The 23,510-nt window shown below is 40.7% G+C and overlaps 2 protein-coding genes across 2 annotated transcripts; both read right to left on the reverse strand.

Moving 5' to 3' along the window:
* Positions 1-358: 358 nt before the first annotated feature.
* LOC136436958 (uncharacterized) lies at positions 359-4,654 on the reverse strand. The gene is made up of 2 exons (XM_066431382.1): positions 4,425-4,654; positions 359-1,507 (listed from the first exon to the last, which is right to left on the reverse strand). Exons 1-2 carry the CDS (start codon positions 4,431-4,433, stop codon positions 584-586), a joined length of 933 nt encoding a protein of 310 aa, XP_066287479.1. The 5' UTR covers positions 4,434-4,654; the 3' UTR covers positions 359-583.
* A 5,256-nt stretch (positions 4,655-9,910) lies between these two features.
* Positions 9,911-22,619, reverse strand: LOC136437066 (T-complex protein 1 subunit theta-like). Its single transcript, XM_066431535.1, has 16 exons — positions 22,493-22,619; positions 21,641-21,731; positions 20,724-20,803; positions 19,827-19,958; positions 19,639-19,708; positions 18,419-18,547; positions 17,736-17,797; positions 16,640-16,849; positions 16,074-16,247; positions 15,134-15,221; positions 14,347-14,462; positions 13,790-13,861; positions 13,254-13,346; positions 12,386-12,457; positions 11,996-12,115; positions 9,911-11,055 (listed from the first exon to the last, which is right to left on the reverse strand). The coding sequence occupies exons 1-16, from the start codon at positions 22,550-22,552 to the stop codon at positions 10,987-10,989; spliced, it is 1,638 nt and encodes a 545-aa protein (XP_066287632.1). The 5' UTR covers positions 22,553-22,619; the 3' UTR covers positions 9,911-10,986.
* Between the last annotated feature and the right edge of the window lie 891 nt (positions 22,620-23,510).

A 23,510-nucleotide genomic window follows, 5' to 3' on the forward strand; every position in this document is an offset into this window, starting at 1 on the left:
AGATAGATAGATAGATAGATAGATAGATAGATAGATAGATAGATAGATAGATAGATAGATAGATAGATAGATAAATATATCCATATGTGGTTGGGTGAAACGGAAGACACTATTGTCACAAAATACGTCAGCAGTTCATCAATATTGAAATGTAATAAAGTCCTGGCAGAAACCAATATCCCCGATCGAAGATTAATCAATGCCATGCCACATATACGATATGCATTGAATCTCTTTCTGGGCTCTTCATTGCGTATACATATATATGATATGTCTAGTGTACAGATAAGTAGTTACCCTCTACAGTTACAACTGCCTTATTGTGGCAGAAAGACATCGAGTTCGTAGACAAAAGACATACTTTCACCGTCTGATTTTTATTCACCATTGTAGCAAGTTATACATATTGTACATACCATTGTTCATGATCCCTATTCCTATAATACTTGTCGTTGATAGAGCACTACCTAATATCAACCAGATCTACACAATATTATACAGAACGAAAAAAATGAATACGTTTTCTTCTTGTATAACTAAGAAAGTACATGTGTTACAATAGTTTTAGAGTAAACAAAGGCTGCTACCCATTTCTCCGACATCGTACATGCAAAGAGGAGTGTACATGTGGGTTTTGCCTTTTGGTGTTGTTCCACTCCAGTAATAGCAGCCACAATACTTGTACCGGGTACTCAAAAATACACTTGTAGACACGACACTTCGAATTCGGTTTCTGGCAAATAAGGGTCACTGTTTCGTAGACGAGACATGCTGTAAAACCAATGAAAATGAATCCCCCGTTCAGCACAAGAATGCTTATAGAAATCAACAGAAAACGAAGCACGAAACGGCGAAAGCAGTGGTCCAAAATATGCTCGATATATTTGGAGCGAAAAATGAGTTGAACAAACAGCATGACAATCAGGAAAGTGATTGTAGAACTCATGACGAGAAAAGCTACTTTTACCGGCAAAGCACAAAACATGTAGATTTTTCTCAAATAAAACTGGTGCGGTATAGGCAGGCATCTAGCAAATGTCATCACTGAGTTCGATTGCTCTGATATTGTTCGAAAATGTTGTCGCTGTTCTGTCATTCTTTGCCCTGCAGTTTCCATCCTAGTTGATAGGAGCGCTGCTGCGCGGTTTTGATCACTCCGCTTGTGTGAATAGTTTGATGATAACGCGACGCTCTTCACTGTGGCGAATGGACAGTCGGTTTGCATTTCTATACCTCCCGAATACGACAGGGCCTCTTTCCCCTCGTCACAAGCCATGAAACGTCTGAAAGGTGTCGGCAGAATGATTTCATGGACTTCCAGACCACCGACTGCCGTACATCTGTTCAGACTTTTGTCTTGTAGCGCTACTGAGTTCATATCCCGCAAATCTTCCTTTGTCGTGAAGTTGATTGTCTTGGTCTTGTCGAGACTTCTTCTCCAGCCATTTTCTTGGGTGAAACTGGCCTTTACCACCGACAACAACAGCACAAGAACGGTTACTGACACCTGTGGAAAAATGAGGAAACACAGATGTGTTATTCAATGCCAAGTACCATAACTTGAGGACAGGCTATCACTACTGACTACAGATCATGAGATAACGGTAAAAAGGTAAACAGCCATCCTGCATTAAGCTTTTTCGTCTAGCTAACAATATAGAGACAGTGGAAGTGGCTTATTTGCTACTATACTTCTCGTGTTTACTGTGTCCAACATGCCATAATGATATTGAAAATTAAACGAATTTCACTTCATTATGGACTGTCCAACATACTGATGACCCAAAAAAATTGTTACAATCCTTTGGATCCTTTGCATACACATCCAACACAAGATTACCACCTACCAGGATAGAGATATTTAGTATGATATTATCATGCTCTGTTCAGATATCCATCTATGTAGGCAAATTTATATATAACTCTGTGCAAAAACGAGACAGTATTATAGATTCCTGATGACACAGCATACTAGTACTGTTACCGACATACTGTTTTAGAGCATTACCCTGTTCATTGTACATCATTCTATAGATTATTTCTACTGTTAGTCATAGCTTACACTAGTTCTTTGTATTTGTTAAATATTTCATGTGCGTACGTTGCCATACATTGTACCAGACACAATATTGTCGCGCAATTAAGTTCTTCTTCTTCTTCTGTTTTAGCCAAGCTCAGCGGGCCCCGGGTCAACCCTAATCTTCTCGATGAGTGCGTTGGGTCCTGATTACGTGCTGAGGTTTTACACCTGATGCTAGCGCCTGCTTTGCGTCACCATCCAATATGACGTCAATGCAGTTCTTCGAATTCACACCACAGCTAGCCCGCAGGCTTTGGCTGGCCGGCACCGACATTTATTTTCGGAGAGAGCGCTGATTCATGATTGTCAACATTTCGGGCCAACTTCAATTGCTGGAGAGATCGTAATTGTCGATTAATCTACAAACAGATCTAGATCTTCGGTGGCAAAATCGCTATGTTAAATTAAGAAAGACAGCATCCATGGGCCAAGAGTCTTATGTTGACATCTGACTTCCCCCGCTCACTTTTAAGTTCACTACATCTCGTTATTTACATTTCATTTAATCTATTATGTAAGTGGACTCTAACACTAATGGAGATCTCAATAAAACAAACAATAAAGACAGTATCCATGGGCTAGTGCTCTGGATTTTGCCTTTCCACATATGCTTAGAAATTAAATGAGAGACTTAAAAGATCTTTTCTGTACCAAGCGACGCTGCTCCACAACAAATCTCTTTAAGCATAAGAACTGTACAAACATGGAATTCCCTGCCAGAAAACGTCGTAGCGGCGGAGACAGTTAATACCTTTAAGGCAAGGCTCGATGCATGGTGGAAGGATAGGATACACACTGAATGCGAAGAGGTGTCTAACAGGCAAGAAGAAGCCTTCTACATCGAGATGTCCTAAGGTATCCTAAGGTAAGTCTTAATGTCGAATACCTCCGTATAGGGCGTATTCACGTGACGTCATCACCCCTGCCCTCCGTGGGCGGCCATGTTGGTGCTCACCCTGCAGTGAAGTTTCTCGGTGTCCGACGCTCTCTAAATTTCCAAGGAATGCGAAGTCGTCTGATCGCTGTTTTATTATATGCAAAGAGTCTCCAGCCTCACATCCTTTTCGCTACAAAAATCCAATTTCACCTACTGGAAATGACCCATTATCGACGAGCGAGGTTCCCCAGCAGCAAACCGGCCGCTAAACTGTTTACAGAGTACGCATAAAATCAGTTCACAGCATACAAGTGTTCCAAGGCCTGTAGCCACGTAGTACAGTGTCTTGAGTGTCGTGATAAATTTTGTTGACAGGGAGTACGTTATGATCGGAAAAGTTCGACGTTGAAAGACCCCCAGTTTATGAATGAACGTATCTCAAGCAACGACTACACGGTGCCGCGACTGTGTTACACAACGGGCCTGTAACTGGCTTTTCGACCAGATACAAAAGGTTTCCATACACACACGTTGATTCTCAAACTTCAACTATTTAGATCCGCTGTTCGTATGTCAGAAATCCACTTTTGTTTCAGTCGTTTAGTCCCTTCGTAATCGTATGTTCCCGCACGTAACACGAGAAACGCAAAACCAATCTTACTGTTACCCGACCGGTGTGTGCTTTATCAGTCTCAATCCAACATCTGACCACGAGGCAAAACACCATGATTATGAGACAAAACGTTTTGAAGGGAAATAGTGAATGGCGTAGAAAACATCTGCCATTTATACAGAGAGTTCCATAGGGCTCCACTATCAAGTGAGCACCAACATGGCCGCCAGTGATCGTTGCTAGGGGGAGGGTCACGTGACTGAATACGCCCTATAGATATTACAAGCACTCTTATCTATGTATTTTAATGACTTTCTTACGGTACGTATTTTAGCATTTGTAATTTCAATGCTAATTTTTATTAAGTCGTTTTCTCTTGAAAATTATGACTATCTTAAAAATCAATATTATGTAGATTAGCTGTAATTTAAACCGTTGTCTTGGCTGTCTGCTAAATGCTAATAAAGGTCTTTTGACTTTTTAGACTTTTAAATAATTAAGGTTTGATGCAGAATTCCGGGGCATGGTATGAACTATTAACCCTGGATTTGAGCTGTCAAGAAGCAAGCATACAGGCACCCCCACATTCCCTTTGATTATTGCAATTATCATGAACAGTGTTTTCTACCAAGCTGAAAGCAACAGGCGACTTTTTTGAGTCTCCACATGACGACCAAGGGTCAAACAAACATGTACAATTCAATGCCATACAGCTGCATGTAGCGAAACGCCTTTCCATATAGGGACACGACCTGCAGAGAAAAATTAAAACGACCAGCAGGCCTAGGGCATTCATAGCCAAGTCATAATTATAACGTTAGATATGCGTGAAAGCGCTGAGAAAATGCACCCACCGTTCTCATTGTTGCATGCACTATTTGCAGATGTGGAATGATGTAGAACTCCTTAGGTTGTAACCCTAATGGCGAGAGATAGAGAGAGTGAAATGGCAGAGATTTCAAAGAAGCGTACAGCACCTGAGGTTGACACTGTGCAACTGCACCTTTGCACCGCGTAGAGCTGTGTTACCGTAAAACGCGTTACTATAATCGTGACCTAAATATCACGCTTTCTCACATTCAACACAATTTTGCTTTTCCGAGTCTTAGCGTCAACGGGCTTTTGAAAAGTATTTTTGAAATATTCCTTGGGATCATCCAACACGCTCTCGCAATAAGATGGTCTGATTATTACCTTCGCGACGAATGGTTTCGTCGAGAAGGTTATGCGACGGTGCTTGTCTGTGTGTCTGTTAGTGAACAGAATAAGTCGAGAACGCCTGGATGGTTTGTTGTCGTAGTTGGTGTGTCGGTGTGTATGTGGCAAATCTCAAGATGATTAGATTTTGGGCGAAGTGTTTTGCATAATTAACGAGAAAAGTGTAAAAATGTGTTCAATTGTATGCTTTACTATGCGTTCTGGTTGCGACGGGGATATTGATACGGGTAGATTGGGGGCAAAGTTGGTCATGAGGGGTCATGAGGGGTCATGAGAAACGTCAGTTACATGTACTGCAGCTGCCAGGGACAAATTGGCTATCAGCCAGCTGTAGGGCAGATACAAGAGATAGGCTTGCCCATGCAGTAATGCTTTAAAGCACTAAAACAAGGGCTCAGAAAAGGATTCACCTTAATTGCAAGCCCCAAAAATTCTTATGCACCAGAAAGCCACATCTGTCTACTTTAGAATCATGCAAAGAAAATAGACAGTTGACCAGCTCGTTCTCTCGTAACAGCTGACAGACGAAAACAATCGTCAACTTTGACCTACTCCCAGCCTGGAAGAGTCCACTCGGAGCATGTGAAACCAAACCACAAAGATATCTCCTTACACCAATTAAAAGACTGAAACATACAAATTTTGACCAAAGTTGGATATACACGGCCTTATATGAGTAAGAACAGTCATTAATGCAGTGCCACAGCATGGGAATACCGAGCATGTCTGTGTGTCTGTTAGTGAACACGATAAGTCGAGAATTCTTGGAAGGATTGTCTTGGTATTTGGTATGTTGGTAGGTCTCGATGAAACCTGAAAATGATTAGATTTTGGGCCCCCTATCGGCTTGTTACGGTACTGCAGCGGAACTTCATGTTATGATATCTCGTGTTGTGGACATGCTATGGAACTGATTTTTAAGTGGTAGATAGCTCGTTGGGCAGAGAGTAAGTGGTATAGGCTTGGGCCCCCTATCAACTTTTTTGGAACTGCAGGGGTAGGTTTTGCTTCAGACTTTGAAAGGGAATAACTCAAGAAGGGCTTGATGGAAGGTCATGATTTTTTGCATGTACATAGCTTGAGCGATGATGTACATGATTGGATACTTATTATGCAAATCAGTAACTAATTTGCATAATTAATGAGGAAAGTTTATACATTCATCAATTTCCATGATAGGACTCGCAAACATGTGACATATGTAACTGAGGAAGAGAGAAATATTAATAGATATCAGCTATGCAAATGAGAACCTCATTTACATAATCAATGAGAAAATAATATAACTCGAGATGGGCTTGATGGATGGTCATGATTTTTGGTATGTAGATAGCTTATGTGATGCTTTGTATGATTGGATGATAATTATGCAAATCAGATTATAATTAATGAGGCAATTTTAAAAACCTGCTGTGTTCCATGATATGACTATTCAAATATGTGACATTTGTAACTGAGGAAGAGAGGAATGTCAATAGATAGAAATTATGCAAATGTAGGCCTAATTTGCATAATTCATGAGAAACTACTATCATTCCATACTAGTAAATAACGGCAATTTCATACTTGTTGCATTTAGAAGTTGTGTGAATGTGAACACCATTGAATCAAATTATGCTAATAAGGAGCTTATTTGCATTATTGATGAAAAATGTTAGCATAACCTTCTTTGTTAATCTCATAATCATAACAAGGAGGTTTGGACAACTTATGTTATTTGGGTGAGGAAGATCAACTGGTATGATTTTTGATTGATGAAAAACACTCCTAATACGTCAGTCATAAAGGTCAAAATCATTTCGCGAAGGTATGAGGTCGTAGAACTCTTGTTTGGAATGTGAAGATATCCATTTATACCGTAGGAGGGTTTGTTTCTGCCCGGGGGCCCAAATTATATAGATTACTGTAAATGCATTTAAGTTCGCGTGGTTTTTATTTCGCGCTAAGGCGAAAAAGGAGTGTTTGTGGTGGTTTTAAGTTTGCGGCCGCGCTATAGTCACGTACAGCTACAGTATTGGACAGAAATGTTCGCGGTGGTTTTCAGTTCGCGGTGAAATGGTCGCCGAGAAAACTGCAAACATAAAGCCACCACGAAAATTTCTGCATTCACAGTAGATGTTGCTGAAACTGACGCCGCCGGCGGGTAAACGGAGGCTAATGGATAATCCTTTGACGTCATCAGTGCGTCATCAATGACATGGCAACGGTCTGGGCAAGGCGTGAACAAAGAGAACGACCAGATTTGTACATAATTGCTTCAGATTACACCTGATCACGTTCACACTTCGCAACCAAGCAGAGGTTGAGCTGGCTGTTAACGTGTTTTTAGTCGTTTTTGTCGTACCACGTGTTTTAGACGTTATAGCCTAGACATAGCTAAAATGGGACAAAATAGAAAGCCCGGCAAAAACGTCTAAAACACGTCAAAAATCCGCCAGCTTAACCTCTGCTTGGAGAGTAGAACTAGAATAAGACATTTTTTTTTTTTTTCTGAAAGGAAGACATGTTTTCAAATGAATCAACTACTAGCATACCGTCGCACCGCAGTTCAGTCTAAGATTGAATATACCGAGAAGCTCAATTTCGCTCTACCTACATGATATTACGGCATGTAGCCTGAAAAATCGCACTCCTAGCGGCCGGCCCGACTGTAACCGCCCTCTATAGAGGGTGTCATTAACCTTCGCCAGAGAGCTTGTGTAAACACAGGCTATTACGGCATGTATTTGCTCTTTTTGCTGTAGAATTGCTTTGAACGTGTGGGCTGTCAACTGTAGTAATGTTGTGACAGTTGCAGTATTTTTGTCTTAACGTTGACAGTGATTGTGGGTCAGTATTAACATAAAAATCACACACCGTCCACATTGTGTGTCGATATTTCTTCGACAGATTTCTTCGTACGCAGAGGTGGTGTCGCCTTATCCTCTATGATAGGCTCTATCTGTCTGGAATCATAGACGGTACATATACCTGTAAGGTTCAATGTCATTTGTATAGTTTTTGAAATAGGCGATTTGAGTCAACACGTAACTAGTCCATATTTTCTTGTTTTACAATTTACAAATCAAGACGAATGCGCCTCAAAAGCCTTTCGCGATGTCCCCATTCCGGAAAAGACTGGAATTGCCAATTTCGCAGTCGTTTTATTCGCTTTTCTCGTAACGACTGGGAGCGGTACTGCAGATTAGGCTCCGATGGGGTTTATACTCCCGACTTAGAAAAATGTAAAAAAATATACACGACATTAGGCTCAAAGTCAGACGTCTTTATGTACAAAGGGAATCACCATGAATACATTTTTAAAACATTAATTGGCATACAAAAGATTAATTTTGGACGCCGCGCGAGGAGCCCTTGTAACTCATGGACCACCCGTCGAAGCGCCACCTACATTAATGTTTACATCACTATCTTGTAGGTAATGAGGAAGTTAAGGTTAAATGTGGACATTCTCTGCTTTCCTGTGACGACTTTGATCTTTTACTCAACTGATAGAATTCATCCACTTAATACGTGGGCACCAGATTATAAATTGATGTAGCAATTGTAACGCTAGCAACAAAATGTAACGTTAGAATATATAGACTGGCTTGCTGAAAACATGACTCACAACTTCATGTGGACTCAAATTACTTGTTTTTAACAGAAGAAATTACGACAATCACATTCCTACAGACTACGTAGTAGCCAGTGTGTTTATAGAATAACGTTTTGTAGAATTAGGAATCGAGTTACTTAGGAACAGTTAAAAACAAACAATGGAATGGCTTACTCGCCACTATTAACTTGTCAATCTAGTAGTAGTAGTGCTTATACTTACTCCACGGCTCGATCTTGGCCTTTATATTTTCGCGGTTTGAAGAAAGTTAGCTTGTATCAGGTTTCACCGAGGGATTGACACAATGTCGAGCTCGAGGAAGCGCCTGCCGGTTCAGCCTTCCAACATTAAGGTCACTGTTATATCCAGTGACTGTCGTGACCGTCCGCTGTATCAACGGTCAGTGTCTTCGTCCTCCACCCACGGAAGTACCGGGACAAGTTTGACTCCATTCGTCCGCCATGAAACCAAGAAACGTCTGGAAGTTAAAGTTGAATACTTCACTTTGAACCAACCTCGTGAAATATGCGAGGGTTACGACACCGGAGACACTTCTCACGGACCGTCGTCTTGGACAAGATCAAGGAGAGCGTCGTCGAGTTCTGACTTAAAGACACAGGGGATACACGGGAAAGGAAAAGCGCCCTCTAGTGACACAAATGCTAACGACAAGTCGAAACGCAGCACTTCTGATAGTGACAACGCCGCGGAGGAACGAAGGATCACAGAAGAAACCGTTAAACTCTGGACAAGTACGAGCAAACCTGACCCAAAAAGCCACAAGAAAAAATCAAGCAGGCAATCAAGAAAGTCTTCAACATCTTCAGACGCTATGCCAGAGAAATTAGGCAGTTCTGTGTGTGCAACTGTGACTCCTGAGTCAAGTTCGCCTTGCAACCTCACAAAGCATCAAAGAACGCCGGTATCAACCTTTTCATTGATTTTGCTGCCCTTCAAAATACCGATGAATACTGGGACAAATGCTGTACCTGGACAAGAAAGAAATACGGCGCCTCATAGTTCAGAATCGAAGGAGCTCTCTTCATCTGGAGTGTCACAAGTCGACCCAACTTCAAAGCAGTCACCAAAAGTCCTGCACAGAGCACCATGGGTCGCATGGGGGCGCTGGCACGAGGCCGTGGAAGACGAGAGAAGATCTGAAGTTTTGTCCAGTCTTATGTACAAATATAATAAGACCATTCCTTTCCCCTTGTTGCCGCTGACTAGACGACTAGTGAAAGGATCTTCTCTGTCTAAGAATGTTGTTCCACAGGTGTGACATAATGTTACAAATCCATAAGTCGCATTTTGTACAACTTATTTTCAGTAAGCATATTAAATGGGAGCATGTTTAACATGGATAACAACATTTCCTACAATGTTGAATTCGGTTTGGACTATATATCTATTTGTTTAGAATCAATGAAAATACTTGCTAAAACTGGTTCTATATCTAAACGTGTAAGACTTAATGTTGACTAGGGTATATTTTCCTGTGAAAAAGATTTTGACAAGAATCCTTGCGACGGTTTGTCATTTATTTTCAATTTTTCAAATTCAATAGCATTGTATATTTATCATAAGCAGATGTTCTTGCACTTGATAAGTATTTCCGTGTCACAATTCATAATCACACAGACACACACAAAACAGTATAACTGGGGAAATGCACCTTGCGATAGATAAAGAAGAAACATGTAGAAAAGGTATGCTCTAAATCTAGCACCTGTATGGCTTCAGAGGTTGCATTCATCAACATTTGCGCATTTGAAAGATCTACTTCATACTTGGAATGCGATATTTCCCCACGAGAAGTACACATGTGATATGATACAAAAGTTGCTATGATGGTAATTGAACAATTTCGTATACATTACATTATTTGTGACAAAAACGAAAAAGATTTGACGATGCTAATGAATTTTCCAACATCGTGCAAAGTTCAGTACAACAGATAAAAGAGTTGCTTCAAACAAACAAGAGTCCTTCTGCTTTGTTCTTAAGGGCAATAATGACTACTTCTCCACAACTAGGTGGCCCTGTAGCAAGAAGAATGCAGTCCCAAACACGACTGAGTTTGTGGCCCCCTCATATTCTGTTTGGGACTACATTCTTCTAACCTAGTGAGAGACAAGGCCCCAGTCATTATTACCTTCGGGAAGGTCTAAGAAGGACTATTGAAATTCCGCTCAGGTATTTTACTTTTGGTTGTGTTAGAAGAAATCTAATATCCATTGCTGTACCAACTTGTGGAAACTTTTCGTTAATGTGCAGTACACTTAGGGAATCCTGGCAAATGTTGAGTTACACTGTAGCATTGGTGACTCTTACAAATTAGTCTCGGTAATCTCATAACTTCCTTAAATCCATCTTTCTGCAGAGTCCCCACATTTGAGGTAAGGTGGACAGTTTAACATCATACTTCTTCCACAGTTACAGTATTCAAAACTGAATACTGATCACACACAGAAACCAACGGCTTTTCTGCCTTTCCGTTCCATTTTGGGTGGTCCCCTTGCTACACGTACTATTAAATATCCACTCCAACATACACAGGTGAAAGCTAGACTACAAAGTTCTGTAGGCACGTTTAGACCAGATCAGTCATCATCATCCCAGTCTGCCTTCTCTCTGGGTTTGGGACCTCCAGCCGGCTTAGACATAATAATCTGTGTAGAAATAATAGACGTGAGGTTAAAACTTTATCATTTTACTAAATTCTTCTACCTGGATCCAGACCCTTTTTATGACGTAACCACTTTAATGTCATACTCGAGCCACGAAAACGTTCGATATGGGTGTTCCGAACCGGGTGATAACTTTGGGTTATCACATGGGCTTCAATAGAATATTTAGACTGCATCTCGAGTGCGCCGAGTGCGCTGCTGTCGAACATTCTTATACTGGATTCGGGCTTTGGAATGTGCGGCTGTTACAATTTTTTGTTCGAGGACATCAACTTTTCTCAACTTCTGGCGCATTTCGCATTGAAATGTGTGATTTCTCTGGTGGGTATGACATAAATAAAATACAACACAGTGTATTCCACATAACCCTTGGTCCCAGCCCTCCCGCGGGTCCGATCTACGGCCTTCGGGCGCTCCGACCTGCAGTCGGGCTGGTACCTCTGGTGATATGGAATACCTTGTGTTGTATTCTATATGTATTCTTATAGCCATTGGGATGTCCCTGTGGCTCAACTGGTAGCAGCCTCACATTTGAGCTTCAGTTTCCTATCAGTTGGTAACTTGGAGACCCCAGTTCAAGTCCTGGGGTCAGGACATCTTGGTTGGGGCTGCACTGTCTTTTGGAAGGGACGTAAAATGAGGGTCCGTGTTTGAGGAGGTACATGTACCTTGAGAACATTAAAGGGGAAAGGCTAGCAACACCTCTCTGTAAAAATGTACCCTGCTTCTGAAATGACAAGGAAACTTGCTGCCCTGTGTGCAAGGGTCTGAACAAATGATTCTTAGCCATGCACAAAAACTTCAGAGTTGTGACCTTCGCAAACAAACTAAGTAGCAAGCTCTGTTAAATACTTAGCCTTATCATAGTCATTTAAGTCTCTACAAATACAACTGTGGCCAATGAAAGGAAAGGTTCCCATACCTGGTCCACCTTGAGTACTGTGGCGGCGGCGTTAGAGGCTAGTTTGATGCCCCACATCTTGGTCAGGAACGGCTCCAGGACGTTGGCCTCTGCAACATCTTTAACTGCAACTCCCTCCCCCTGTACAACAGCGTTACACAATATCTGAGTACACCGTGTAACCGTGTAAGAGTACATGCATACAAAGAGAATCACTCCCATTTTCATGGCACCTTGCGGCATTCAGATAACACTTCCATCTAAAACAAGTGTCTTTTTTTCTGACAAAATAACACTCTTGATCACAAATTATACATTATACAATGAGTGACTTAATCGTATGAACACTTTGTCCTATGCATGTCCAAACCAAACCCTGTGCTACACAAGAAAAATTAGTTACTGTATTACCTCATTGTCAAAGCCAACGTTCTTCCTGCCCTGCTGGTGCTCAGCATACAGGTTGGCTATCAGCTCCTGGCTCTGCAGAAATCAAAAGGCAAAAATGTCAACATTAACAACAACACTTACCGCTTGTTCTCATTTAAATGTACACATTTTGTAACTTCGGTTACCGTTTGAAGTAAGACGTTCCTGACATTAAGATTTGCCACATATACAGTGCCAAACTGTCATTTTTATGACGACTTAAGACTTTTCTGGCTTTTAAAAACGACAGTTTGGCACCTTATATGTGGCACTTCAAACGGGAACGGAAGTTACAAAATGTGTACATTTAAATGATAACGAGCATTACTCAAAATATCAACTTTTACCCACTCTATAGTAGCACTTCAATGGCACTGTTACTAGGCTTTTAGTTAGGGGACGTTCACGGAAAAAAAAAAAAAAGAATAAGACACCTACATGTATATCCCTAGGACGCCATTTCCTTGGTAGTTACATACAAATTTAAACAATCATGTACATGTGTTCCTTACACACACTGGCACTGCTGTTTTTGTCCTCATACCAAACACTGGAACAGCATGTAAATTGATTGACATGCCAAGCTACCAAGTAATCTTTAAGCCCTTTATTTTAGAGTTCATTGGGGAACTCTGGTTCTAACAAGGAGAAAACAAAACTAAGTCCCACACACACATCCCCCCACCCCAATTTTTGGACCCCCTGTCTAAATCCTACCAAAAAGCCTGAATATTACACTAGGTCAAACTAATAAAGATTCAATATCGTAGATGTAGATCTACCAGTAACTAAATATTTCAAGGATTTGACCAAAAGGACAAATGCTGAGCTGAAGAAACATGGAACTGACCTTAATGCCGCAGTTTTCAGCTAACGCTTTTACGAGTGACTCGAAGGCCTCAGCGTACTTCATGATGGCGTACTGTTCCAAACCTGGGCAAGTCTGCGGAGAAAAAGGGAAGTCAGAACACAAGGTAACAACATTTGAGCAAGAGCATTTCAGGGAGACATAAGCAGCTTCTTACATCATTGTGTCGAGTGTGAAAAAGTTGTCTAAAAAATTTAATTTGTTCTAATAACCAAATATTCCTGCAGTACATAATCAATTGGTCACAAGATACACGTGTATGTAGAAAGTCTTCAGAATAATTTCTCACATTCTAACAAACGCTTCACAGAAAACAACTGTAATGTAAATGATACTCATTATCAGAGTCTACCACATTAGTGAAAGCACTGAAACAGTCACAGTCTTTCATTGATTTGACATTTGTTTATTTTTCTTCTCTACTGCCGTTGCAAGGATGAAGATCTAACGCCCTCAAGCCTTTGCCGAAAGACCGGTAGTCTAGAGTTGAGTTTCTACTGAAATACTACAGTCCTTACCTCTGCATATGATGCCAGCTGCCTGGCCAGCTCTATCTCTGTAGCCCCTGCACCAGGTATCAGCCGTTGGTCCTGGTATCACAGAGAGGAAGGTTTTCATGAAAAATGTCCTTTACTGTCCAGTATCCTTTACACACTTAAAATAGCAAAGATAGAACTGGTGTATAAATGGAAATAAACTTTCGATGGACTTAGATTGTTTGTCAGGTTGCTTAGCTTATATGATTATATCTTAAGCTTTATAATACTGAATTACTGTAAATGTAGAAATGTTCGCAGTGGTATTATGTTCGCGGTTTTCGCGGTGAACTTTCAGCGCGAACTCAAAACCACCGCAAACCTTTTTGCCCACCTATGACTGTAGCACTACTATTGTTTCAAACACGAACTTACAACCACCACGAACAGTCCATTTTATCCCTACCGCGAAATAAAAACCACAGGAACTTAAATGCATTTACAGTACTCTGTCACCAGTAAAAGTTTCACTGAGCATTTTATGATATCTTGTATTACGAAGATATTTCTCTGGTATAAAACATGTAGAGTAGCCTTACCCTAGTGATAACTTTGAAGTTGTTCACGCCGTCATCAATGGCACGTTCAATATCATCCATGATATTCTCTGTTGAGCCCCGGATGACAATAGTGGCCAGGGCACTCTCTTCTTTCTCTGAACAATGAAACAATAAGCCCATTAGTTCATTACACACATTGTATTTATGTCTTTTAAGCTTTGATATGACACAGTTTTTATGGGGGGGGGGGGGCAAGTTGGTTGATGAAGAGTTTTGTGGCTGTCTTCTTAATAATAATAGGCTTCTTCGTGGATTCCATACCACATTTAAAGTTTCTTGTTTTACACTAATCAGCAAAATGTCAGCCTTTAAACTACTGTAATTCTTGATTTTTTAATGGTAACCTAATTCTAGCTACTTAAATGGTCTCTGGTCAACCGCTATAATTTCATCATTGTAAATATTTGATCACTAACATTTGAGACAGTAATGTATGTTCCCACCGTAAAAATTAAATGATGTGAACTACTCCCTTTCCCCCAAAAGGTTAAAATTACCAATCGCAAAATCAAATGGATTTACAGTATATAGCAGACATCCATATGAGTCAAAATTGAAATATTGTCTACAAGCATATGTGCATGCCACTGGAAAAAGTAAACCAAATGTCTAACGTATTGGAACTTACGACTCTTAATACTCTTGACATTGAATGAAAAACATTTGCAAAGATTGTTAAATTTTAATACAGACTCTTAGAGTAACTGGTTCAAGGAACCTCAACAGTAATATAAGGACTCTAGCTGTGTGTCGGTGTTCTCCTAACCTTGTTTGAAGACAACAACTTTGTCTTCTCCGATCTCGTCTGAGTAGACGAGGTCACAGTGGCCCAGCTCTTCTGCTGTGGGCTGGGTCTGCATGGACGATGGAACATTACAACTGATTATTCATACTTAAAATAACATGTGTGTGGTCTCAAGATGTCCAGAAAGCTCACCATCACTGGTTCTTGATTCTTCAATTAACTTCAAGTTTTTAACCTTCTCCCTGCTACCTAACCCTGTAATCAATACAATTTTGGTGGCAAAAGGCTACCTGAGCATGGAGACGGTTAAAATAGGGTCCCAAAAAAGAAACAATTTACCTACTGACAGATTAGGACAAATACTGACATATTTACTATTACACTTTAAATTCGCACAAGTAAAAGTCACAAATGTAGTAGAAAGTAGTGTTAAAATCTTATTCTTCAATTTCCTGGATGACTATTATTAACAGATGTAGTAGAAAGGAGGATGATTAACACAATGCAGTGTTCGAAATACCCGCATGCAGTCTGCAATTTGTTGAAAGATTTTCAAGATTGCAGGAGAAAAATTTAACGACCTGCAATTTTGCAGAATGAAAAAATCAGGCTTGTGATTCAATAGTTCTCAATTTAGTAAACTAGCGGCACTGTAAATGAACTTAAACTTGAATTATTTTTCACACACATTAACACATGTATGTTATTCTTGTTTCAAATTTTGCTAGTAAAAATCAAAGAGAGAATAAAAAATTACAGCAATGTTGCAAAGCTAGATATGATTTAAATAAGTAGGCATTATTAGGTTGAGAAGGTTGTATGTAGCATGGAGGGTTTTGTATTTGCAGAAAATATCTTCAAATTGCAGAACAAAATTTTGACATTCTGCAATGTTGCAGAACGGAAAAATGTATTTCTACCACTGCAATGTGTTGTTGACAGACACAGAAATGGTTCTTACCAGCCTGGGAAGAGCGGTGGCTCCCACGGCCTTGCACAGGCGCCGCAGGTCGAACTTGGAGTTGAGCCGGACCACCATCAGGCCGTACTTGTTGGCGTAGTGGAGCGCCATGTCCGCCACCTTCCCGCCTGACACGACAACTTTGGCGCCGGTATCCGCTATCGCTTTTACTTGCTAATGAGTGAACAAGGAAAATACAACTGTGTCACTGATACAGATCTTAGTGTTCAGAATAATTTTCACTTATGTGCAATTTTCTTTCAATGCAGAAGTAGTTTTCTTCTAAAACTTTAAAAAATCCCATCACAGAGTCTCAAACATGTTTCACATTCCAGATGGCAAAACGGTACAAAGTTGTTTCATGTAACAGCCAACAAAGGAAAAGCACCAAACAACAACTATACCCAGTGAGTTTCTCACGAACATGGATTATAAATCGGTAAAAAACTAACTCTGGTTGTCGATGACATCAATGTAGTAAGATACACAAAAGTTATTCAAGGAACTGGATAAGTATTGCAACTGTTATTGTGCTAAGCACTTTACTTAGACCCAATCCAACTTACTGAGTCCATGAGACCTTCCTCGCCCTGACTGAAGTCCATCAGTTCCTTCGCAGACTTGATGAGAACCGTGCCTTTGGTCTCCGTGTTCCCCATGTCGAACGGACACGAGTACACCACGATCTTGGCGTCCTTGGCCTTGTTGAGGTCGCTCTCCGCCTCGCGTTTGAAGACCATGCCCTGGATAACCATGGACTGGTACACGCCACAGCCCTATGATAACACAGTGCACAGATTTTGTATGATTTGTTCCATTTCCAAAATCTAAGTGCTTAAAATGAGGATAAAAGAACAGAAGTGACAGCAAAAGACAAGAGTTACTGTACAACAAAATCATTCAATATATTAAAAAAGGAACATATTCATTTGCCTCCTTCAAAGTCAAAGCTTGGAACTCCTTCAAGATGGGACCTGTTTTCCATATAAGTCAGTACTAGCCATGTGTGGCAAAATTGTAAAATTGACGAAACCTGTACTAGCACTAATTCGTTAACTTTTTAAGTTTTGGAAATTCTCCAATGTTAGAAATCCTACTTTGTAATACCTGAATAGGACAACTTATCCTATCGATTGTATTGTTCCCAGGGCTAGCCCTTTACAATACACCTTTCTCACGCGGCGGACATGATAGAATGAAGACGAGGCCAATGAGGCAAAGAAGCAAAAATAATGTACAGATTTAGTTTTCCTCCTAAATCACATTAAGTTTTAAAATATGATATCTAAGTATCAATATTACAACTAATGCAATGTACAAAAAAGATGCAGCAATTTAGAGCTTCCTTGACCGATCCCATAGTCTCCGCCCTCCTCTGTCAGAGCGTAGAAATGCAAAATATGAACATAGAAATGCAAATATTTGATGGTCATGCAGCCACTTCCTCATTGGTCGATTCTCTAATTATCAGGTAATCATTGGCTAAACTGGTAATTGTAATTGACAGTTAGGATCGGTCTAATGTTTGCCACAAGGGCCTCGTTTTCATTCTATCATGGCCGCCGCGTGAGAAAGGTCTATAGCCACGGGCAACCCTGGCTCTTCATGTAAAGTGTTCATTCCGAACCAATAAATAAATAAACCAAAGTTTAAAACACTGACCAGCATTTTGCAGACTCGGACACTGTCCACATTGAAAGCTGACTTCTTGGGATGCACCATAACTAAAAGGGGAAAAACACACACACGTCAGAGTAGCTCAGAATGTCTCTCACTACAGGTAGTACTAGTAATATGTACATGTAGTGTATGATATCTAAATATCTTGGCCAACCATTTTATCAAATGTAGGGAAGAAAGTATAAGGACTGGTAATATACTAATAACCTTCCATCTTTCAAAGTCTTTCTTTTGTCGACAATTATTCTAAAACATATTTAAATGTACAACTACACATACTCTACCAATACATGTACTATGTAGTCATGTATTGTATGTACAAAGTCTTTCTTTTGTCGACAATTATTCTAAAACATATTTCAATGTACAACTACACCACCCTCCTAAAAGCAGGACCCCTATCGCTTGATTCGTTGGCTCGCTCGCGTAGGGGCCCTGCTCTTTAGCCCCAGTAGACACGGTTCTGGCAACGTTACTGACAGTTGCTCATGAATAATTAATGAGCTACCAAAACATGTAGTCATGTGCAGGGGTTAATCTAAATCAGGAAAGAGGGGCGCTCCCTCACCTGTGTGTGCTCCCTCCTGTTCAACTTTTCTAGAAAAACCCCTGATGTGTATGCACATTCAAATGACCAATAAAAGCATTGAATGAAGACGACTTACTGCATGCTTTGGTGATGAGGTTAGCGAGGAAGTCCTCGTTTCCGTACTGCTTGCTCGCCACGGCCGTGCGAATGACCTTGAACACCTCCTCACTTTTCCGAAGGTCCTTTACTTCTCCGCACACAAGGTCTGTTGAAGACAAACAGGACATTAAAATCAATGTGTCAATCATGTGGTCTTATGAATTATAATAGTCCCCGTGGCGTAAGCGGTAATGCAACCCCGCTGCTTCGCCATCTGGATCAAATTCTGTGGATCCTGGGGCCTGAGTTTGATCCTAGGGGTCGACTACAGCTCGGACATGTTGTAAGGGATTGCAGTCGTCGTTTCGGATGGTGTATGAGGAAGCTACGGGCATAAGCCTCAAGCGTCAAGCCTCTGCACGTAAAAGAACCCAACACACTTATCGAGAAGAGTAGGGGTGACCTGGTGTGCTTGACCAAAAATGCGTACCGTGGCAAGGCTGACGTGCAGTTGCATGAACAGCCTGAGATTATGCCCGAGGTCCCTTCAGGGATGTGGGTCACATTTCATTTCATTTCATATTATATGATCATAGACAACTCTGCCAAACCATTACATACTGGAATATGCTTGATACTAGAAAAACTACAGACTAACTTAACCTTCAAGCTGCTACGGTAGAGCTGTGTACCTAAACAAATTTTAGGTACAGGTACAGGTACACGGGTTAAGGTACAGGTCCGGACCTGAACCTGTACCTAAACTACTTGTTCGGAAAATGCTAGATTTTCAATAAGGACAAAAGCATGTTTGAACTGGTAAAAACATGATATTTGATTGTGCTAGGCACATGTACAGTATTATGAAAACACAGATGTAAATTTGACTCCAGCCATGCAAATGTGTTTTCTGTGCTTTAGAGTGGCTCTAGAGCACTGCCACGGTAATTTCATAGTAATTTTATCTGTCAAAGTGGCCATCCCCTGAGTCAGGTCCAGTACCGATACAGCAGGGTCAGGTTCTTTTGGACCTGTACCTAATTGATTGTACTCGGTACTGTATCGGTGCAGTGTACTGGTACACAGCTCTATGCTACGGTAGCCATTTGGCACCAAATTTGAATTGGCTACCAAGTCAGGCAGCAGGGATGATCGTTTTCAAATGTATCACAAGTACCATAACCAGCAGATGTTTATTACCACAGAATCATTTGCTGTTCAGTTTGTAAATCAAAAGGAAAGGTTCGTCTTTCTTACCTGGCAAGATTTCGAGGGCCTTCTTTGCTGCCATGTTGTATCCATCAATGACTTCTGTTGGAGACAAACCCTGTGCAGAAAAAGAATCAACAACACTGAAATTTTGTGACAATTACAACAAAAAGACAAAAACACAAACAATCCAACAGAATAAATTGTCTGGAGTTTTCTGTTTTGTAACCACCCACCATTCGGAGCAGTTCCTCAGCGTTATGCAAGAGGGCGCCGGCGAACACCAGGATGAAGTTGGTGCCATCTCCGACTTCCTGTTCCTGCATCTGTGAGGCCAGGATGATCATCTTGGCTGCAGGGTGTTGGACCTGTGAGAACATGACAAGAAAGTGGAATCATTCATATTTGATTCTGACAGGGTAAGTATAAGAAATTCTTAAAATTCTGTGACACTTCAGACATACATGTAAGCTGTGGCATACCATGTCTAAGTATCATCGGCAATACTGTAACATAGGAAACCATCATATGCCTTGTTTTTATACAGATTGATAACTATTATTATTAAGAAACCTCTGAAAATCATGCTTGGTTGCAAAGATAGTCTAGCTGTGACAATGTGATTATGTGAACATTCCAGGTACATGTACAGGAAGGTTGTCGTTTGCAAGAAAATCAACAGAAAAAGACTGCTGTCAAATTTTGACAGAAGGAGTCGAAGGAGCTCTGTATTTTCAACCCAGTCTATCCTATCAGTTCAGTTACTGAAGATTTTCCTGCATAAATTCCCATCGTTTATGGCGTGTTTGAATTGTGTCCTCAAATCTGCATACAAAAACATGGCTAAGTACTGACAATGACTGACTAAACAAGAGCAGCATTTCCAAAAACTAAAATGCTGTGATTGAATCTAAGTTTGCATGGTTTTTATTTCGCACTAAGGCGAAAATGGAGTGTTTGTGGTGGTTTTAAGTTTGCGGCAGTGCTATAGTCACATACTACTACAGTATTGGACAAAAACATTTGAGGTGGTTTTAAGTTCGCGGTGACATGTCCCCGCGAAAAACGCGAACATAAAACCACCACGAACATTTCTGTATTTACAGTATCAGGCAACCAACCAACCAACCCACCTCTAGTTCTTTCATGATGGTCGCTGCATCGTTGGTCACGAACAGCTTCTCAAGATGGTTGATCACCATTTTGTTCATTCCTGTCAAAACACATGTATAATGATTGGTCAAGCCTGCACTTCTTGGCTTTCAGGAACCAACAAAAAAGAACCTACTTAATCTAATGACAATGCAATAACTGCTCAAACTGGCAGTTAACAGTTGAGCTAAATATTGATGTGTCTAAGAAAAATACTAATACTTTAGAATAATGCAAAGAACAATGAAAATCAATATTAATCTTTGTAGCAAATATTTAGCCTCTACCAGGCTCCAGAGGTGGCTGGAAAGAGTAGAAATTGGCCAAATAGACAGAAAAACATGCAAGAGGAGTTAGTCTGCTATAGGGGTACAGTTTGCCCGCCCATGGCATATTGGACCCTCTCTCCGTAGCCGACTCCCTTAGAATACTATTCACTCTATTTGGCCAATTTCTACTACTTTTCTACTACTTGCCATCCGCAGGGCCTGGTAGAGGCTAGCGAATACTGAGGTCTAAACCTGAGTTGGTCAGCTAGTATGCTAGCAGCAACCGCTCTACTGCGTAACACAATAGATTCACAGGCACATAGTGGCAGCTGGCTATATGACCATCATACCGAATGCGGCGCCACGACTAAACCATTCATAACGGTATCAAACTCTAACTGCCAATTACTGCAAATGCCTTGAGTTCTTGGTGACTTAGTTTTGCAGCAGGGAAAGAATACAGGATTCACTATGGTTTTTAGATTGCAGCTGAAACAAGGGGGTAGGTGGGCAGGAGACAGAACAAGCAATTTCGTGGTACTTTTAATCTTAAGTTCGCAGTATCAAAATTTCTATCAAAGTCTTCAACATTTACCGTGATTAAAATATGAATATTTTTGTAACCTTACCGTTGGGTCCGTAGGCTGTCCGTGTTGTTTTGGCCAGCTCACGACAGGCATCGATGTTCCTGTATACAGCTTCCTCAAGACCATGGTATGTCTGCGAGAGGGAATTTCACACACATCATTAATATGCAGAGACTAAAGTTTACACAGTAGTGTTGGGCATAACTATCCCTAGGTTATGTCTATCGGAGTTTTGAGGTGCAAAATTTGACGATATTTGGGATGAAATAAGGCCGACCAACTTCATTCAATCATTGAAAATCATGGGACCGGAAAATCATGTACCGGTAAATTGAATTTTTTTTTTGGGGGGGGGGGGATCTGTTCAACTGAATCATAGATACTCAAATCATAATTTAGAGAAGAATGAAAATTATGGTTGGTAACTTTTGTAAGACTTTGCCTTTAAAACAGTTGTCTACTGATTCATGATCCATCCGGAATATGGCTTCAACCAAATTTCGCTACATGATATAGAGACCAAGATATCTCCGTCTGACTTGCAAAAAAAATTGACATGACTATCTTCATGGTCTAGTTCTTTGCTACATCAGTTTGACATCTCAACCTGGGTCCTTCCTTTGACAAATTAACGATATGTTGTTTTGGCACAGATCAGACATATTTTCACGTATATTGGACGGTATAAATCGGTTGTCAGAAGAAATAATTTGTGCCCCCCTCCCACGATTTGTGTAGAATGTTCTAGCAAGCTGCACGTGCAGTTCACTTACCCACAATAGTCACAAAGAAATGCGACAAAATACGGCGATCCAGACCTATCAGATCACACGTAAAGATCAAATACATATTCAGGTTCCATTTTAGAGTCCGTTTAGGAGGCAAAAACCTTACCTTGGAGCCGTCTTTTAGCATTTGGGACAAGCCCGGCGCTTTTGGTACGCGCATCGCCATCTTGGATTCTTGTGCACTTGTGACAGCCTCGTAATCGAGTTAGTGAAGCTTAGCTTAGGGTTTACAATTTACCTTTAAAAACTAAATTTGTGTCATTTTTCGTCAAGAATGTAAGATTTTTCAAAACAAACATAAACTCTAGGTGGATTTGAATGCCTGGCTTCTCAGTTTATTTTCTATGTGGCTGAATAGTTCGTTACATCTGGTTACATTCGGAGCGTGTAAACTCCTATGGTAGCCTTAGATTACCTCCAAATTAGGTCATAGCGTTGGCAACCGCTAGGAGGCGCAGGCGTTTGATGCTGCACATTGACCCACATTGACCAAAAATCTATAAAAAGTCTTGTCCGGTCTAACCAAGGAAAGCACTCTTTAACCCCAAGTTATAACCAAACGACATCACATTAGTCGAATTTATATTTTTGTTAAACCTTTTCGTTTGATTCGTCTTTTATCGTCAGGAAGTATAGATTTTAGGGACGATGGCACTGTATCCGTATGTAAGTTTCAAACAGCGGCATATGTAACATTATGTACTTGTGTAGTCTCGTCCAAAACAGCTCTGTCGACAGTCTACATTTTATAACCGTATCAGTGCAGTGGCAACCACACTGTTGGTAGAAAGCCAAGTTCAGGCTATTCAAAAGCATGTCACGAAGTTTTTTGGCTCACTTGTGTTTGCTAAAACCGTCATGTTAGATAGACCTTAGATAACGGTACCGTAACGTTAGATAGACCTTTATATATAGTTAGATAACGGTAGTAACATGCACGGAAACAGGATGGCACAGTATCTGGACCGATCATCTTGCCTCCTTTTCCCTGAGAACCCAGTCGCATAAAAAAGTTTGAACCAACGGTTCCTTGCCTCATACCTTTACTATCTGCCGTTGATGGAGTTCCATGTCTGTACCCACTGTTTCCGCCTGACAGGGTTGGTTGTTGCCATGGGTATGTA

Source organism: Branchiostoma lanceolatum, chromosome 1, assembly GCF_035083965.1.
Source record: "Branchiostoma lanceolatum isolate klBraLanc5 chromosome 1, klBraLanc5.hap2, whole genome shotgun sequence".
Taxonomy (NCBI): domain Eukaryota; kingdom Metazoa; phylum Chordata; class Leptocardii; order Amphioxiformes; family Branchiostomatidae; genus Branchiostoma; species Branchiostoma lanceolatum.

What these genes read in the sequence shown, in the direction of transcription:
- LOC136437066 (XM_066431535.1), bottom strand. Translation starts at nt 22,552, where the DNA reads ATGGCGATGCGCGTACCAAAAGCGCCGGGCTTGTCCCAAATGCTAAAA. An exon ending in CCTCATCACCAAAGCATGCA is followed by an intron (nt 17,798 to 18,418) that starts GTAAGTCGTCTT and finishes TTCCCCTTTTAG; the next exon opens with TTATGGTGCATCCCAAGAAG. An exon ending in CTGAAAACTGCGGCATTAAG is followed by an intron (nt 12,458 to 13,253) that starts GTCAGTTCCATG and finishes TGATTTCTGCAG; the next exon opens with AGCCAGGAGCTGATAGCCAA.